Genomic DNA, 19999 nt, shown 5'->3' on the forward strand with positions numbered 1-19999 from the left:
AAAAAAATCATATGGGAAAACACTACAGCAATTCACAGTGTTTTTAAAGAAACAAATTACAAAGTTAAATTCTCAATTAGCTCAATATTAAAAAAAATCAACAAAGATAATTTTTGAAAAAAAAATAAAATAAAACACAAAAAAAAAAACAGGGACAAAAAAACCATGTTGAAAACACTGTAGCAATTCATAGTGTTTTGTGATGAAAGTTACAGTGCTTCCCCACATGATTTAGCTTATAATTGTAATTCTCAACCTCTCAATATTAAAAAAATAAAATTAATAAAGATAATTTTGAAAAAATCATAAAAAAAAAAAACTATGTGGAGAGATACTATAGCAATCCACAGTGTTTTATGAGGAAAGCTACAATGTTTTCCCTACATGATTAAGCTTTATTACAAAGTTAAATTCTAACCAGCTCAATATTAAAAAAAAAATAACATCAACAAAGATAACTTTGGAAAAAATATTAACAAAAAAAAAACACAAAAGAAACTGGAAAAAAAAACCATGTGAGGAAAAACCGTATCAATCTATAGTGTTTTGTGAAGAAAGTTATAGTGTTTTCCCCACATGATTTAGCCTTACTTGTATTTACTTGTAATTGTAATTCTTAACCAGCTTAATTTTTTAAAAAAATAAAATTGACAAAGATAATTTTAGAAAAAAACAAAAAAAAACTATATGGGAAAAAACAATGTAGCAATCCACAGTAATTTGCGAGGAAAACTACAATGCTTCCCTCACATATTGTAACTGTAATTCTTAACCAACTCAATATTAAAAAATAAAATTAAAAAAGATAATTTTACAAAAAATCATAAAAAAACAGAAACAAAAAAAATCATGTGAAGAAACACTGTAGCAATCAATAATGTTTTAAAGAAAAAAAATTACAAAACTAAATTCTCAATCAGCTCAATATTAAAAAAATAAAATCAACAGATATAATTTTAAAAAATAAAATTAAAATACCATGTGAAAAAACAGTTTAGGAATCTATCCACAATATTTTAAAGGAAAAAAATTACAAAGTGAAATTTTTACCCAGCTCAATATTAAAAAAATAAAATTAACAGATAATTTTTTAAAAAAAAATGCAAAAACCAAAAACAAAAAAAAAAACACTGTTGTAATCTATAGTGCATTGAGGATGGATAAACAATGAATTCCCACGCATACTTTAGCTTATTACTTAATACATAGCGACATAATCATCAAATCTCCTGTAGTCACATAACTCCAAATGGGGGAGATTGATGAAAATGAACCTACAATAACAATCATAATTACTTTTCCGAAGTTTATTATTTGGGGCAACTCTATTACCAAAACATTGCTACAAATGACATGGGCAAAAGGCACGAACTTGCAAATGAATCTAAAAAGCAAGTTTTCGGCGTTGTTTGTTTTTATGATTGAACTGTGTTTCTGAAAACTTTTATTTTTATTTTTTACTTCAAATAAACCTCTGTAACAATCTTAAACTCACTCTTGATATCAAGAATAATAGACATCATGTCAAAAAGTAACTGCCTAGATTAGGGGAGGCTCATAACTTTCAATTAATTATCATTGGCAGCTAGTGAAATGGTTGCAAGTGATGCATTGGCCATGCAAATCCCTTCTCAGCAGGATCATGGTGTCAACATTTTAAAAAGGCATGTGGACCACAGACTCTGCCTCTCAAAACTATTTACAACCACTGTGCTCCTGAATTTGGATTGACGTTCTTGATAAACTTGCCTCCAGTTCATTTAACTCATCCATGTCCAGTTCATCATCATCGTCATCACACAGATCTTCAGCATCACCAACAGCTGCTGCTGAGGTGCTTGGTCCATCAGCAGTGGATTTATCTTTGACCTGAGTTCCAGGAACAAACCACATCTCATTCCAGGGTATATAACTTTAACAGGCAAACATCCATTCAGTTTATGGATTGCAAAATTTTAAGACGCAAATGATTGGGAATGATTCACAGAAATTCAATTAAATTGAAGAATCTAATCCTTCAAGAAATTACCAACACACATGATGTTATTATGACACATTCTTCATTCGAATTAATGGCAGACATAGGAAATGACAATACAACCATCAAAAAATATTTCCATACTTGTCAATACAAAGCACAGATTTCATGTTAGTCAAGCACAAAGAACTAAGAAAGTAGAGCATCATGCCATCCTTCACCTAGGCTACCCTTTGAACCTGAACAAGGTGAAAAAATCACTATGTCTGAAATGGAAAAGGTCATAGGACTAATAAAGTTCTAAGATTTCAGTAAGTGCTTGATGAAAAAATCAACATCAAAGAAACCATCACTTTTTTCTGTATGGTATCAATAATCTCCATAGGTATCATATAATCTAATTCTGTCCATCAACCCAATCTAATTTTTTGTGCATCAACTAATTTTAATGGGCATGCTAAAGCTTCACTGATCATTCTTTATTTGAACCCGTTATGAAATCACATAAAAAGGAAAAAGTTTACCTGCTGTTCAGTACCATCGGGTTCTTCCTCTCTTTGATATTTCTCATATGCCTCCTCATCGTCCACAAACACACTGGCATCTGATAGAAAAAGCTCCCGGCCACTGAAATGGGATGGAAATGATAAAAGAGTTAGCAAATAATATCCAGTAGGCTAGGACATACAATCATCCGCAAATGTGTCTGCAAACGTAGACGGGGTGTGGAGATACCTCATACGATCAGTCTTAGCTCTCTCTGCCCTCTGAGAAGCTAAACCAGCATCTCTTTCTTCCATCCTTTTCTTCTTCCATTGCATGAACAGCTCGGGAGTCATAGGGGTTGAAGCAGTTGTTTTGGCACGCTAAAACCAAAAATGGGTATTTAGTAAAAAACAAACGGATAATAAGACATAAGCATGATGCCACTGGAACAAAAATATCCTGCGTTAAATGTACAGCATGGCTAACTTAGCCAATTAATAATCACCTGATTTTCAATCTCCTCTTCAATGGAGATCTTTTCAGCCTCTTCATCCAATAGAGCCTTCATCTGAGATTTCAAAACATACCCTGGAGGAAGAGCATGCCGATAATGGCAATCTTTACCACCATTTGGGCAGGCCCAGAACCAACCATATTGTTTCTTCTCCACTGCTTCAAGAAAGTACTTGCAAACCTGCACAAGCATTGTAAGTCGCATATAAAACATTGGCCTAATTGCTCAACTAGACAAGATAAATCCTATCCCATTCACTTGGCCCAAATTAATGCCATAATTTGGAGTATCATATTTTGGAAATTCTTACTTGATGCCAACCAAAATCCTTTGAAACATATCCTTCACCTAGTCACTTTTATGTCTGTGTGCAACTGCACCTAATGTGCATATCATATCAAAATTAAGAACAAGTTTCCTGACCCACTTACCTTTTTTAAGAGACTCATGTTCCTATTCTCTACTCTCCACCCTTGATCAAATACAACATGGGCACAAAGAACTTTCACTAAACTTCATAATCAAACTCAAGATTACCTTTCCAAATCCCCAGATCCTTCGTATTGAACTAGCTAGGAAACAATTCTCAATTTCACCTTCATTCTTGTAATGATACTTCAGCAATTTCTTTTCGAAAGCTTCCCACCAACAGATTTGGTAAGGAGCAAGAATACAATATATTGAATGAAATAAAGAAAAAATAAAGTTTTTGGAAATTTACAACTACAGTTCATTTCTTATTTCCTATGGGGGAGAAAGAGTGCTTGTTTTTTATTCCAAGTGTCAGAATCCTCTGCACCACAAAGAAAGAGTCCCTAAGTTCTCAGGATGGATCTAAAAAATAGTGATAACTATTTAACCCACTTAATCTACTCCCCAACTCCCCTTCTCTGCAACTTCCAAATTCTAAAAATTCATCTCTACTTCATATCTACTAATGATGTCTCAGATTGAAATCGCATTTCTCAGTATCATAGGCCGAAGACATGGTTCTCATCAAGCATGCACCAAAATAAAAGGAAAAGAAAACTTCAACCAACAAATATGAAGTTTGTGGATGTGGACAAATTACACAAAGGAAAAGGATGCTAGACTTATGGATACTCATTAACAAAACAACTTTCCATTTTTTGAGATAGAAAACTTACAATGTCAGTAGGTTTATTCTGTTGATACTCTTTTCCCTTAGACTCCACAACCTTCTCCAATGTCTCTTGGTCCCAATCCTCCATTGTTTCTTAAAACCCAAAAAGAAAAAGAAAACGAAACAAATACATGTAAGAACCAAACCTAATACTAACAAAAAAAGAAATCATAGAAAAACAACCAAAATAAAACATATTTCTAACTGGACAACCTTGGTCACGCTTATCACTATATATATCAATCTTTTCTCCCTTCCGCTGAACATTCAAATCGTGCGAGAACTTGCATTTGAAACCCTTCGTGCATTGCCCTACTTTAAAGAACTCACAGACTATTGACTTTGGATCAACACCTGATCAATTAAGCTATTAGTATAACTCACATCACATTGAACAAAAATTTGAACATAATAAAAAAAAACTAAAATACAATAAAAAAGAAGAATAAAGGGTAATTACCATTGGGAACTTTGGGCTGGCTAACAGCAACTTTAAACAATTCATTTAGCTCCTTCTCTCTAGCTTTCTCTTCCTCTTTCTTTTTCTGTTTTTTTAATTATTTTTATAATTAAAATTCAAATACACATAAGAACATCAGCTAATTAAATGTCAAAATTACAGGATATTTCACAGTATCGATTCATCGAATAAAAGAAATGATAAAATATAGAAATAAAAAAATATATATAATATAAAAAGGACTGGAATTTATAAATTACCTTGGCGGCGAGTTTAGAGGAGTCAGGTTGGGGTTGTACATTTTGCTTGAGGGATTGTACATATTTCTGTACATTTTTACTCTTGTTTTTGTTTTTGAGCCCGAAGGTTTTGTCTTCTGCGATCTTCTGCTTCTTTGCTAAATCTGCTTTTGGTTGCTGCTTCGGTGGCATCTCTTATTTGCATCCAAATCAGTACTATACACACTCGCAACCAAAAGCGCGATGATAATGCCAGCGGCGGAGGGAGCTATGGCACAGGCAATGCAGTAAGCAACTGTTGATGGAGAGAGAGAGAGAGAGAGAGAGAGAGAGAGAGGAGGGGATGTGTGCGGTTTTGCTTGGTTTTGGTCTTTTGGACGGGGACGCTACTGGAGTTGGGGATTCCAGAAGGGGCGTTAGGTCATGGAATGACGGATCTTTCCTTGGGTTGTCTCTTGCGTGGCGCATTATGGTTGAAAATGGCACTCCCTTATGTTTTTTCCTTGTTAAATTGTTTTTTAAAATATTTTAAAAATAAATTTATTGAAATAATAATTTTTATTTATTAAAATTTTTTATTATTAGAAAATTAAAAAAATAAAAAAGTATCAAAAAAAATAATTTAAAATAAAAGAAATTATTTTTTGTAAAAGTGTTTTCCAACCGCAAAAACAAACAAGGTCTTTACCAAGTGATATCCATAACTAGATAAACTCAAAACCATGCATTTTTATTTTATTTTTAATGAAATAACATTAGTTTAAATAAAATTTTTAAAAAAAAGTTCATTTTGACGAGTCTTGTATAGATTTGAACTTGTTGAATAAATTTTATTAAATCAACCTCTAAATCGATTCAAGATAAAACCTAACTCGGATTAAAGTCGAGGTCAATCAAGTCAACTTATCAAATGAGGTCGGGTTTAATAAATATGGTATTGAATAAATAAAAACACAATACATGATTCTTTTTAGCAAACATAATTCATAGGTGAAAGATTTATTATTTTTCAAATCAACTTGTCAAGACTAAATTCATCTACATTCGAGATAAAATATATATATATATATATATATATATATATATATATATATATATATATATATCAAATTGATTTAGAACATTAATAATTTGGAGTAGTATAATTAAAAAAATTAAAAAAAGGTTAGATAAACACTATTGACTATAAAGAACTTTTACTATGGATCTCATCATTCCTTTGAAACTCTTATAGCTCTTTTCTCGCTTTCTTACATCTCTATTAGCTCATCCCCTACTCTCTATGACTTTGTATTGGTTTTGATTGGTCTTTGTTCTTAAAATATTTTGGCTGTGATGATTTGGCTAATCATGGTTAGGAGCTGGTAATAGTTATTATCTTTTGGCGTGAGATTGAGCTTTTTGTCTGGATGCAATAGGCCTCTTTCTTGATTGATTAATGGGTTTGCAATGATTATATATTAAATTCACACTCTACTTGCCATGTCATTTGCTATTTTTAGTTCATTGGAAGAGTGCAAGTTGTTTTTTTAGGATTTGATACACAATTATTACTTGAATAGATGATTTACTTTATTGTTGTCTCGCCTCTCTTCTCTATCATCTGATTTCACTAGGATATTGACAGATGATTTTTTTTGTTCCTTTCTGGTTTAGTTCTTTTGCAATGTAATTTTAGTTTCTCCTATTTGCCATGTCCTTTGCCAATTCTTATTCATTTGAAATTTTTTTTTATTTGATGCATAATTGTTATTTAATTAGATAGTTTACTTGATTGTTGTCTCACCTCTCTTCTCCATCATTTGATTTCATTGGGATATTGGCATATGAGTTTTATATTCCTTTCACATTTAGTTCTTTTGCAATCAAATTTTAGTTTCTCTTACTTGTCATGTCATTTGCAAATTCTTATTTATTGGAAGAGTGCGAGTTCTTTTTTAAGATTTGATGCACAATTGTTGCTTAACTAGAAAGTTTACTTGATTGTTGCCTTGCCTATCTTCTCCATCATCTAATTTCACTTGGGTATTGATAGATAAGTTTTATGTTCCTTTATGGTTTAGTATTTTTGCAATGTAATTTTAGTTTCTCTTGGTCATTTCCCATCGTTTTCATGCCAATCCACTTTTTATATTAATTAAGATGTTTATGATTAGAGGTGTTAGCTACTTATATTTGTTTATTTTCTTTTCTTAGAAGTGGGGTGTCATTGTTATACAAGACGTTATATAAACTTTTCTCTTTTTGATTATTTCTATTGAAGAGAAATTGGCTTGTAAGTTAGTTTATTGTTATATTTCCTTTCTATATTGTTCATGATATTTTTTCCCTGGAAGTTGTGCTGGTGATTTATCTACTTTCTTATTAAACTATTACTTCAATTATTGTTTACCGTTTTTTTTTGTTTCGTGTGTGTTGTTGTTTCTTGCATATTCTCAAAACTACATTCAACTAGGATTGATGCCTTGATTGTTTGTCTCTCATGTTGCCCTTTTTCAGTTTGTATGTTCCTTTTATATGTTTGGGTCCCTAGTTTGTGCAATGCATCTTCATAGAATAACTTGGATTTCCCCTTGCTTGTTTGTTTGTTTTTTCCAATTTATGTTGCTTTTCTTCACACTTTCCAAGAAGAGAGATCGAGTCACCTTAAGTTATTGTAGAAGACTATTACTTTTGTGAGAATGTTGTTTAAGATGGATGTTGAGTTTTCTCTAATCAATCCCCTTTCCTAGGAGAACAACTTTTATAGGTTTAAGGTTAACTTGGCTAACCTATGATCCGAGATAACCTCATAAAAAAAAAGTGAAAAAAATAAGAAAGCTCAAGGTCTAATAACCTAATGTCAAAGGATGAGATTGAAAAGAAAAACTATTCAAAAAAAAATACAGACCGAAATTAAATCTGGCTAATCTTCAAAATTAGTGATCTGAGTTATGAGACTGGGATGACCCTATAAAAGGCAAAAAAAAAACCACAAATAAAACTCTTAATCATAAAATTTTTAAAAGATAACAATGAAAACCAAATATGGTACAAAAATTAATGAAAGAAAATAATGAGGGACTAAATTAAAAAATAAAACAAATTAAGAAAAGGATAAAAAAGAGCAATTAAAAGAATGATGACCAAAATCGATGCAAAAAATTAATGAAATAAAATGTTTATGGATAAAATTGAAAAAAAAAATTAAGAAAATAATAAAAAAGAGCAATTAAAATAATAAGGAGAGAAATTAGATAAAAAAAATAAATGAAATAAAATATTGAGAGACAAAATAAAAAAATAATCAAGAAAATGATTAAAAAAATAGTAATAAAAAGAATGAGTTTAATATTTGATATAAAAACAAAATGAAATGAAATGAAAAGGGATAAAATTGAAATAATACCCAAAACAAATAAAGACCGATCAAAAAAAGAAGGAACACAATTAAAACAAATAACAAATGGGAAGGCTACTCTAGATTTTGGCTGACCCAATGCAGATTTCAATGAAATGAGAGAGAAGAGAGTGAGGAGGAGAAAAAATCCTACTTCTACCAAACAACTATGAAGTTCACTATATGTGTTGCCCCATCAGTTGTGTTGTCATTGGATTTTTGGACAACACGACAATTAGGTCTTTTTGGTCGCTCCACATGTCGTTTGAAGGGCGCAGACAACATCCACTCATTGGCGAATGCATTGCACGTGCTAACCATTTTTTCCTATTTTATTATTATTTTTATTTGTTAAAAGATTAATTTGCCCTAAATTCAAATAGATTATAACGAAATAACCATGATGAAAAGACCAAAATACCCTTTTAGTGCCTTCTTTAAGTTTTTTGACTTGAAGGGAAATGCAGTAATTTTTATTATTCTTTTCAAAAAAATAAAATGACATAAAAGCCCTTATCATAGTTATTAAACCCAACCCGGGGATTGACCTGGCCAAGGGGTCGAGTCCTGGGTTACACGGGTTGACCCGGGTCAACCTGAATCAACCTAGAAAAATTTAAAAAGAAATATTTGAAGTTTTAATATTTCATATGAAAAAATTAAGAAACAACCCATGCGAATATATGTTATACATGTTGTAAATAATGAAGTTTAAAAGATTATTTCAAAATATTTTTTTTATCCCACATTGAAAAGATACTATATTATCCTTTTAAGTTGAAATATTTAAACCAAAAATGTTTTTTTATCCCACATTGAAAAAACATAATTTTTTTCTTATGAACTTAGAATATATATACTAAAAGGCTTCAAATCCCACATTTAAAAAATAAAACATTCTTCTAGTATTTATATAATGAACTTTGAAAAGGTTAATAACCAACTAAAAAATATGAAAAGATGAGTCTCTGGCTAGGAGAAAAAACACATTTGAAAGAAAAAAACCGGTCTCTACCAGGTAGCTCGGGTCATGCGTTGACCGGGTTTAACTATTTTTTTGCTCTTGTCGGTCTTTCACCTTACCCGAATCGATCTAACCACCAGGTCGACTTATCGGGTCGATTTGGGTTTAATAACTATAGCCACTATTAACCTTTCACCTTTTTTTTCTTTTTACAGGTATTTATGTCATTTAATTGTGCAAAAAATTGATAGACCATTATATCCGCGATTAATTTCATAATGATAAATAAATCCCCTGGAAAATACCAATTTACCCTTCGAAGAGAGGCCATTTGGCTCTTTGTCATGAAATGAAAAGATGTGACGGTGCAAAGAGTCTAGCTCTACAGTAAAACATTGTTGGGGTTTAGAGTTTTTTTTTTTATTGTTGGAAGTAGGGCTTCTTATTTTTTTATTTGCTTTTTATAAATTAATATTTATCTTATGATTTAAGTTGCAGGTTTAAAAGGTTGATTCGGGTTGCTTTTTAGGATGATTTTTTAATTGATTTTTTTTATTTCATCTTACAACATTTGATTGATTGAAAATTAAGTTCTATAATTTTTTTCGATTTGTTTTCGATGAGATTATCTCAATCTTATTACCTAGTTCGCAGGTTTGGTTGACTCTATTTATTTATTTATTTTGCTCCATTTTTAATTGAATATTTTTTAATTAGGTTTCATAATTTTTTTAATTACTTTTTATAGGGTTATCTTGATCTAATGATCCGGGTTGTAGGTTTGACATGTTGATTTTGGTGGACTTGATTAATTTTTTATCCTTTTTTAATTTTTTTTTTAATTTCACCTTCTAACAACTCAATCTTCTTCTTATTTTTTATTTAGTTTGTTTTTTCAATTTCATTAGTTGTTTGGAAATTGAGTTTTGTAATTTGCTTTTTATAGAGATATCATGGTTCCATGAATTTTTTTTTCTCGATTTAAACTTTCAACATTAGATATGTTGGAAATGAAGATTTGTAATTTTTTATTTTCTTTTTATGAAGTTATCTCAATCTCATAGTCCAGATTACGGGTTTAACAGGTTAATATAGGTGTGACTTTGGTTTTTTTTAATTGATTTTTTTTATTTTATTCTTCAACATTAAATTAGTTAGAAATTGAATTTCTTAAATTTTATTTATTTATTCCCTATGGGGTTATCTCGATCTTATGAATCATGTCGTGAGTTTGACGGGTTAGCTCGGGTTGACTTATGTAGTTTTTTCATCATTTTTTTTATTTAATATTTTTTTCAATTTCTTCTTTCAACATTGGTTTGATTATGAATTTATCTTCATAATTAATTTTTATTTTTTTCTATGAGATTATTACGATCTCATTACCTGGATCATAAATTTAACAGGTTAACTTGGGTAGATCCAATAAGTTGTTGTCTAAATATTTGAAAAACAATATCATCCAATATGTCACAATATCAATATTTAAGAAAGATATTGTCCAATATATGTTGAGTTCATGATTATATTTTCTTTATTAAAAAACATGTTAATAAAACTTTGATATTTTTTTATATTGAAAAAAATTAATCCGACCTACAACACAACATGAGCTAATAATCTAGTTATTAACAAATACTAAAAGAGGTAATGCTTTTGTTGTGCACCTCCTAACAAACATTATTTATTGCAATAATGTTTTTTTCTTTACCTTTATTTCTCTTTAAGACATTTGGTTTATTAGAGATTGAACTTTATGATTTGTTGTAGTTTGCTTTCTATGTAGTTATCACAGTTTCATGACCCATGTCATGAGTTTGACGGGTTAACCTGGTTGACTCAAGTTTTTTTTAATTGATATTTTTTTTTAATTTCATTCTTCAACATTGGATTGATTAGAAATTAGGTTTCATAATTAGTTTCGGTTTGTTTTCTATAAGGTTATTTTAGTCTCATGACTTGAGTCTCAGAATTTTGCAAATTAACCCGGTAAACTCGGGTTGTTTTATTGTGTTCTTTTTTTTTTATTTGAATTTTTTCTAATTTCATCATTCGATAATGAGTTGATTGGAAATTAAATTTCATAATTTGTTTCAATTTGTTTTTATTGTGGGTTTGATAGGTTAATTCAAGTATTTTTTTGTTTACTTTCTATAAGGTTATTCCGGTCTCATGATCCAGGTCATGAATTTGACGACTTAACCCGGTCTGACTCGGGCTATTTTATTTGTATCTTTTTTAATTTTTTTTTTAATTTCATCATTTAATTAATTAGAATTAAGTTTCATAATTTGTTCCAATCTACTTTCTATGGAGTTATTCTGATCTCATGATCCGGGATGTGAGTTTGATATATTAACTTAGATGGCTTTTTATGTCTTTTTTTTTATTTCATAATTTAACATTGAGTTAATTGAGAATTGAGTTTTATAATTTGTTTTGATTTTTTTTATATAAGTTATCATAATATCATGACTTGAGTCATTGATTTAATAAGTTAATCTGAATTGATCCAATATATTACCTCTTTAATATTAAAAAAGATTTTATCTTGAGTTTTTTTTAATTCAAACTATGTTTTAAAGTTGTTTTTGAATATGTCAAGTTAATTATATCACATCTAATCAATCACTACATGGGTTTTTTTTAAATAGAAAAATGTTAGTAATACTTTAATATTTTTTTTAAATTTAAAAATTTTAATAATCTTGCCTTCAACATTGCACCTGCAAATCTAGTAAAAAACTATTATGGTTTTTGGTAGCATGGAAGTAGCTCAATTAATTTAGTGTTTGACATATTTTTGTTATTATTTTTAAGTGTTTTTTTAAAAGTATTTTTGGTTTTAAAAAATATTAAATTAAAATTTTATTAATAATTTTATAATTTTAAAGTGATGATATCAAAAATAAAAAAATCTAAAATAAATTATTTTAATATATTTTTAAATAAAAAAATATTTTAAAAAACACAATACACACCCAACACTCTACACTCTACAGTACAGTTACAAACGGACGACTCGTAAGTAGCTGGAAGCAAGCCGTCGTTCTCCTTTTAAGCAAATCAGGAAAACAAAGAATCGAATTCCCCCCTTTGTAATCCTGGTAGAAACAAATTAGGGTTCTTCTTGCAGATTTTCATTCAAAAAAAAAGGAAAGAACTATTCTCCAAAAATGCATCAGCACCAAATTGTACAATCGCCGGCCAGATTAGGCCTAACAAACCCAACTTCTCCTTCTCTCCCAGTCCAAACCCCAAATCCTCCTCCTCCCAAATTTCCCAACCCTCAACCCCCGCAGCACCACCACCCGTCCACCACCACCACCACCACCACCACCTCCTCAGCTCTCCTCTCTCTTCTCCCACCTCTCCCCAGAGCCCAATCTCTCCTCCTCCAAATGGCTTCTTTAGCCACCAAACTCTTCGAACTCTCCCCTAACCGTCCCCACTGGCTTTCCGCCTATCGCGGAACACTCCCAACTTTTCTTCCGTCACAATCCCAATCACTGGACGAACCCACTCCTACTTCTACCAAAGAAATTATCTCCCTCTTTACTTCCCTTCAAACCCAACTCTTTGAATCCGTCGCCGAACTTCAGGAAATCCTTGATCTCCAAGATTCCAAGCAAAGGATTTCCCAGGAAATCAAATCTAAAGACTCTGCGCTTCTTAATTTTGCTAATAAATTGAAAGAAGCTGAGAGAGTTCTTGATATTTTAGTTGATGATTATGCTGATTATCGCCGCCGCCGCCCTATCCCTCCTAATGAAGAAGAAGAAAATGCTACTAACACCACTACTGTTGCTTCTCAATTGAAGTTATCTGATATTTTGTCATATGCGCATCGTATTAGTTATACTACATTTGCTCCGCCGGAATTTGGTGCTGGACAGGCACCATTGCGTGGGGCGCTACCTCCTGCTCCTCAGGAAGAGCAAATGAGAGCTTCCCAGTTGTATAATTTTGCTCATCTTGATGTTGGGTTGCCTAAAGATGTTGAAACTAAGGAGAAGACAATTGAGGCAATTATTGAGCCACAACACGAAGCTAATCCGCTTGAGAATTTGGCAGGCCTGTTTCCTCCAAATATTTCTGTTCCGGCAGGGTGGAAACCTGGGATGCCTGTGGTTTTGCCAACAGATTTACCAGTGCCGCCACCTGGATGGAAGCCTGGGGATCCAGTGTCATTGGACTCTATTCCATTGCCTAGAGCTGTGGAACAGAAGTTGCCACCTATTGCTCCTCAAGGATTGCATAAGCCACCAGAGACTATACAGGTTCGGCACGTGGAGCTGGATATTCCGGATCAGGATGATGATAGTAGTGATTATAGTAGTGATGTGGAAAGCTCTGATGATGAGGATTGAGAGAGTGATGGTCCAGAATAATAGATTGTTCTGATCAAGGTAAGTGTACTTGCTCTTATGAGCAAATTGAAATTATTGAGTTACATGTGATGTTCCTAGATTCCAATGTACAAGTAAGATTCAATTTTAATGATATTTTGTTTGTCTAATGTGAAAATCCCATGATTCTTTTACCATTTGTTTCGTTACTACATATGGTTTGCAAGTTGCAGTAAGTCAAAAAGGTTACTGTGCTCACAAGTGCTTCAAAGATTATAACTCTTGATAAGATGTCACTTGATGATGCTGTGGTGTTCAATTATTCATCACAGAAAGTACTTTTGTGAGTTTTGCAAGAAAGAAAATAATTTATCAATATATAGAATCAGATTTGGACAGAAGAGTGATGATTAGAAGGATAGATTAAATTCATGTAAGCTATGACTACGTGGGAGAAGTTATCCCATACAGCAGACATGTACGAAGAATCCTTCTACTTCCATTGGCTGACAGACTAGCTTGGCAAGTAGGCAAAAGAGCTTATAATCAATGGGGGTAAGAACTGATTTATTTCTTGAAAGACATGATATAGAACTTAATATTTTGACATAGAAGGATTAACGCAGGGTATGAAGATGCAACTTTAATGAATAAGAAGAGAGGGCAGCAGGTTGAAGACTTTTTTAAGTTGTTCCCTTGATCCATTTTCCGTGAGGGATGTAACGGTTGATTATCCATCCTAGTGGTTATTTAGAAGTTTCTATAACTATTAAGTGGTTTGTTATTAAATGTTGCATTTTAATAGCATAAATGTCAAAAGATGGCTAACGCCAATACTAAGATTAGCACCTGATGGATGGGGGAGCGCCAAGGATTCAATTCATTTTCTGTTCTTTTGTTTATTTATTTACAATTGAGATGGCTAAGGATCCGATTCTAATAAAAATTGAATAGATAAAAAAATGAAAAAACTGCGATAAAAGATATGAGTTTATCTTTTATTAATCATTTAGGCCAGTGCTATCAGAGATTAATTATCACAATTATTATTATAAATGAAGGATGATAATTCTTAGGTCACGAGGAAGCTGTAGGTGAGAAATTTCACTTTCAAAAAGAGATGGAGAAACTGGGATTTTCTGTTTGAGCTTCATGCCTCTACATGTTTTAATGATAAGTTGTAGAGATACAAGTACAACCTGATGGATATTCAGAACCTTTTTGCTAACTATGTTTGGTTTGGATGGATGCTGTGTCAACTATTTCCCTGAAAGGTGTAAAATGTTTCAAAACTTCTCAATATGATTTCTATTATTTTCCTGGATTTGTGCTGCTGGCTCCATGTTGGTTTGGCATTGTTGGTTTTGCAAATTATCATAAAAGAAACCTTTTGCACAGGCTTTTAAATGATGGGATCCCATAGAATGGGGCTTAAACTCAAATTTTGTGGAGCTAATAAATGTTATACAAACAGATGCACTATCATAGACAAAAAATACCAAGATCTCTCAATTTATGATCTAGGAATTTGCTTAAAGTTTGTATTTAGAAGCTCGCACAATGATTAATCACCAGTTCTGAATATGTTTTAAGATTCCTATTGCCTGCACATGTTTTTTTAACTCTGCATTCTTAAGAGATCTTGACCTTTCTGTGTCAACTAGATAATCGAAAGCATGCTTATGCTTTTGTTAGCAAATTTTGTTGTTCATATGGGAGCTTGGAACTGTAATTGACTTTTGACTAAAAGTTGTGTCACTTTCCTTTTCTTTCCTTCCTTTTCTATTTTTTCTCATTGTAGTTCTTTGATTTTGTTGTTACAGTTTGTAGCCAAGAGAATTAGTAGGAAAATGAGTAGAACCTAGAGGAAAGAAAATTTTTGTGTAGTTGTGCTATTTTTTCCATGATATGGTGTGTTTGTGTTATGATGCTAAGAATATTGGATAATTGCTAAACATTGGGAATTATTGGATAATTTTTTTTTCTCTTTGCATTGTTATGTTGTATTGTTTACAGGGTATTTTGGTGGTGTTTCCTCAGCTTTTGTTCAGCATATTGGATAACTGGAGCTCTGTTTTGCTTGTGCCTTTTTTTACGGACATCTTATATTCTTATCTTGACAAAGGGAAAAAAGAAAAGGAACATGACTTCTGTCTCAAATCCATGCAAGTTTGTGAGTGGGATGATATGCTCGTATTCATAATCTGATATGCAATTGTCTATGATACCCATCATCAACAATCCATTTCTGTTGCTGGTCCGGAGTCGAAGGAGTGGTCTAAAACTATGTTAGAGTATGTAACCGATGACCATATTGCACTCTACTGGTGGATCAATTCCTGATAGTTGCTTCAAGGGAATGGAAGTGGTTCTACTTTTTTGACTTTCTGAATTGTAAAATTGCTATTTGTTCCTTTATTCTTTTGGATGGGAAAATTGCAACTTATTCTTCTAACTCTAATGAGTACTGGCTGGATGTTCGATGAACTGAACAATATGTAGGTAACCCTAACAAGCTAACCTCTGTTTTTTTTTTACTTAAGTTATGAATGTGAGTTGAGTTAGCTGCTTTGAGTGAATGTGGAAAGGGTCAACAGGTGAAGAAAGTTATGCATGTAAGTGTGGGTGAATGTTGTTTTGTATCTATCCTTGTAGTATCGTGTCGATTTGGTTTTTTCTTGCTCCTTTTCTTTTCTGAATCATTCGTGGGTTGCTTTCCAAATAATGACCAAGTTGATGCTTTAATAGTTTTATTCTGTTTTCCTCGACCATGTTTTGACACATGGGGACCGAACCCTGAATTTTTCAAATCAGTTTTGTTGAATTGAGATGCATTTTTCCTGTGATGCTGTTAAGATAACTACTGGCATAGTCCAATAGAAAAGATCGCATGGCCTTTTATGGTGGTGAAAAGTGGTTAATAATCATAGTTGAGGTCTATGCTCAAGTATCATACATGTCATGGATAATTGATAATTGAAAAGTGGTTAATAATCATAGTTGAGATGCAGGATATAGTATATCAAGAGACCAGATAAATTAATAATATTCCTTTTTGATATTATTGGTAATCAGACATGATCGGTATTTTAGGTTCCTGAACTTGACTAAGGATTGATGAAAAGGCATGCTTGAGAATAAGAAATATTTTACTTTATGGACTGTTTTTAAGTCGTACCTGTTGCTTACCAAATTATATCTGACGACCTGTTAAATAGATTTCGATTGCATGTTTTCTTGCTGAACTTTTCAGAAGTGGCTCTGATTTGGATCTAGTGCAGTAAGTTGCATCTGGTATAGCCAATCAAGTTCAGGGGTAGTTCACTACAGGTGCCCTGCATATAAGCTGATCCCAAAATGGTAAGGTAATGATTTTCTGTGGCCTATATTATCGAAGCCATAAATGGTTTATGGTAGCTCACTTGTGAGTTTGATGAGCTTGTTTGGCTCTTCGAAATTAGCCATGCATATTATCAACCTGCCAGCATAGTGGTCAGTGAAATGTAATAGTTTATGCCTTTTTAGTTAGATAGGGTTTTACCATTCAGAATTGTCCATATCCCTAAGGCCTAAAGTGCTATGATGTGTTTTATAGACAGTAAAAGCTTTTCTGAGACTTAAGTGATATTATGATTTGGTGTCATAATTTTGCCCAACATGTATAAGTCAATGAACATGATTTGGTGTGTATACTTCGTGCTTCCCCCTGTTTGAGTTCGAAATACACTGTATATGTAATTCCCTTTGGTGATTTGCAGGTTCTGTTATTGATGAACCTTGCTATTAACTCGTGGAGGCTAGAGCCCTGATTTTGAGCCAATTGTAAGGACTAACATTCTTTTGCAGTATCATTCTGGAAAAGCTCAGTGTGATCATACTCTTAGCAGCAAGCATGTGATGATCATACTATGGAGTTAAACATCTTATGTGACAAATTTCCTAACGCCATGGAGTTAAACATCGTATGTGACAAATTCCCTAATGCCAATTAATTTCTGTGGATTGCTTTTACAAGGAAACACATCACTGTCTTATATAAATTGGCAGTTTTATTAGTAATATAATTCTCAGTGACCATTTCATCTTGAAAAAACATATATGCTGAGTTTTCTCCTCCTACTTTCAAGGGACAGCGTTGACAAGTGACAGCAACGTGCAGAAATCTATGAAAGTCATTGTAGGGGTGATACGAAAAGAAAATAACAAGTAGTTGAAGGCATATGCAATAATACAAGTGACAAAAGTTCGAAGGTCACTTGATCACTCAAAATGGTGGGTTTTTTCTCCGAGTTCCTGAAGTTGTGGCAGAGTGTGATGATACACGCTACAAAACAGTGGGGGCAGCTGCCCAAAATCAAACCAATGATACAGCATCTTGAACTTTCACTACTTAGAATTTGCTGATCTGGTAGTGTTTTTTTTCCCTGCCCCTTCGATATTCTCCTATTTTCTTGTTACCTTGCCCCTCTACGCTCCAATTTGCTCCACGTCTTGCTTTTGCTGTAGCTGGATATGTTTACAAGAGAGGCTTTAGCAGCTACAGCGAAGGGAGTGCATGATGGTAGTGGAACATTTTCTACTGATTTTCAAGGTCCATGTGGATCTCATCAGGATTGGATGGTGCTATTCTATGGATGATTTGTCCCTCAAACAAACCAGTTTGTTTTCGTGTGAGATTTCTCTGGTGGCTGTTTGATCTCCCTTTAAGATTGGATTATAATATTGTATACTGTGGAATACATTTTGCCAGGGAGGTAATGTAATCACAAGGATTTGAACTCGCTACAAGAAGGATCGTCGTTATTCTGTTAACTAGGAGCACCTCTCTCTTTTTTTCTTGCTGATATATGCTGTGTTTCGTTGCATATTCCATTTTGAGTCTTTCTAAATTACAGAGTGTTACGATACAGCAAAGAATTCACTAGCAGTAGCAGCCAAGTGAAACAAGAAGAAGGTTGAACTAGCAGTTGATTAATTCAGTCACGTGGTTATATAAATAATAGAAGTTAGTTAGAGCTAGTTAGATCAATAAAGCGTTAGTCCCAGTTAGTGGATGGAAGAACTTGTATAAATAAGGCAAGCATGCATGAAGTGAAGGTCAAGCAATCAATGAATGAATTCATTTTTGTATCTCTCTCTTCTTCTCTTCTAATTTCTCTTACCTGAACTTCTATACAATATTTTGTCAAGGAAGAACCTTAACAAGCGGTATCAGAGTTGATCCAAAGCCATTATTAATAGATTTTGGCGTTGTTCAAAACTTCTAAAATGATATAGAACAATAAGATGAAGGTTGCGGAAGAACATTGCAAATAACTTGATGAACAGATGCATGCAGGGAATTCATCAAGAACTTCAGGAATCCATGGCAAATAGCAAGGAAAGATGGAAGGAACAAGATGAGAAGAATGATCATATCAATCTAAAGATTAAAACGCTAACTAATCAAATCCTTCTAAGCTAATCATATGGCAGAAAAGGAAGTTGGAGTAAGTTCTAGGGGAATCTTGTCTAATCCTCTAACAGGAAGAGAAGCTAGAGCTAACAACACTCAAGAAGGAATATTATATGGATTCTGAGGCCATGGTCGTGGAGATATCATAGGCAATCAAGATCACTATAAGACGGGATATAACCCTGCAGTACCAAGAGTTGATCTACCCATTTCCTGGGGAGATAATCCTAAAGGCTGGGTAAGGAAATGCAGGAAACTTTTAAAGCCTCACTTTGTTTTTGCACATCGAAGGGCAGAAGTGGCTTCTCTTTATTTAGATGTGTAAACGTGTTTTTAAAAATTTTGATTTTTTTTCTTTTTAAAATATATTTTTTAATGTTTTCAGATCGTTTTGATGTATTGATATTAAAAATAAATTTTTAAAAAATAAAAAAACTTCATTTTAATGCATTTTTAAGTCAAAAACACTCTAAAACATCATCGCTATCATAATTCTAAACAAATCCTTAGACAACAAGATATAGATTTGTTTCGAAGGATTAATGCGTGGAAGAGAGTACTTAATAGTTAATTAGGAGAAATTCTCTAAAACTATTTGCAAAAGATTTGATAGAAGAGATGATATAATGAAAGAATTTAATAAATTAATACAAGAAAAAAGTGTGGAAGATTATATGAAGAAGTTCGAAAACTTGAAGTTCATTGCATGAGTCTTACAATTTGTTAGTCTTACATGCAGTATCAAATGAATTAGTCATAATTAAGGTTTTATTTAAGAACGCGGTGCAAATCATATTTTAAAAATTTTAAATTTTATTTTTGTTAAAAATAATTTTTTTTTATATTTTCAAATCGTTTTGGTGTGCTGATATTAAAAATAATTTTTTAAAATAAAAAATATTATTTTAATACATTTCTAAATTAAAAAAACTTTAAACCATCATTATTACTACATTTTCAAATCTAAATAATAATAATAATAATAATAATATATCTTATTAGATGAGTTTCCACCTTTCGAGTTATATTAG

General features: G+C 32.2%; 2 protein-coding genes across 9 annotated transcripts; one reads left to right on the forward strand and one right to left on the reverse strand.

Annotated features, from left to right (window-relative positions):
• Nucleotides 1-1475: 1475 nt before the first annotated feature.
• Nucleotides 1476-5280, reverse strand: LOC18106209 (zinc finger CCCH domain-containing protein 11). The gene is made up of 8 exons (XM_006373796.3): nucleotides 4843-5280; nucleotides 4583-4667; nucleotides 4336-4476; nucleotides 4127-4215; nucleotides 2970-3158; nucleotides 2714-2844; nucleotides 2503-2605; nucleotides 1476-1869 (listed from the first exon to the last, which is right to left on the reverse strand). The coding sequence occupies exons 1-8, from the start codon at nucleotides 5011-5013 to the stop codon at nucleotides 1696-1698; spliced, it is 1083 nt and encodes a 360-aa protein (XP_006373858.1). The 5' UTR covers nucleotides 5014-5280; the 3' UTR covers nucleotides 1476-1695.
• A 6932-nt stretch (nucleotides 5281-12212) lies between these two features.
• Nucleotides 12213-18325, forward strand: LOC7467601 (mediator of RNA polymerase II transcription subunit 4). Of its 8 annotated transcripts, none has more exons than XM_052448052.1 (5): nucleotides 12213-13573; nucleotides 15530-16873; nucleotides 17272-17475; nucleotides 17641-17921; nucleotides 18020-18325. In XM_052448052.1, the coding sequence occupies exon 1, from the start codon at nucleotides 12341-12343 to the stop codon at nucleotides 13532-13534; it is 1194 nt and encodes a 397-aa protein (XP_052304012.1). In that variant the 5' UTR covers nucleotides 12213-12340; the 3' UTR covers nucleotides 13535-13573; nucleotides 15530-16873; nucleotides 17272-17475; nucleotides 17641-17921; nucleotides 18020-18325. The 8 variants fall into 8 exon arrangements, with proteins under 8 accessions (XP_052304012.1, XP_052304011.1, XP_052304014.1 ...); XM_052448051.1 differs by having other exon boundaries at nucleotides 15530-16448; nucleotides 16519-16873; nucleotides 17641-18325; XM_052448054.1 differs by having other exon boundaries at nucleotides 15530-16011; nucleotides 16767-16878; nucleotides 17641-18325.
• The last annotated feature ends 1674 nt before the right edge of the window (nucleotides 18326-19999 follow it).

Source organism: Populus trichocarpa, chromosome 16 (assembly GCF_000002775.5).
Source record: "Populus trichocarpa isolate Nisqually-1 chromosome 16, P.trichocarpa_v4.1, whole genome shotgun sequence".
Lineage (NCBI taxonomy): Eukaryota > Viridiplantae > Streptophyta > Magnoliopsida > Malpighiales > Salicaceae > Populus > Populus trichocarpa.

Bases quoted from the DNA above. Each gene is read 5' to 3' on its own strand.
- LOC18106209 (XM_006373796.3), bottom strand. From the start codon at position 5,013: ATGCCACCGAAGCAGCAACCAAAAGCAGATTTAGCAAAGAAGCAGAAG. The intron at 3,159-4,126 runs GTAAGTTTTCTA...ATGCTTGTGCAG, and splicing joins AGAATAAACCTACTGACATT to GTTTGCAAGTACTTTCTTGA. The intron at 2,845-2,969 runs GTGATTATTAAT...TTTTGGTTTTAG, and splicing joins AAGAGGAGATTGAAAATCAG to CGTGCCAAAACAACTGCTTC.
- LOC7467601 (XM_024587862.2), top strand. From the start codon at position 12,341: ATGCATCAGCACCAAATTGTACAATCGCCGGCCAGATTAGGCCTAACA.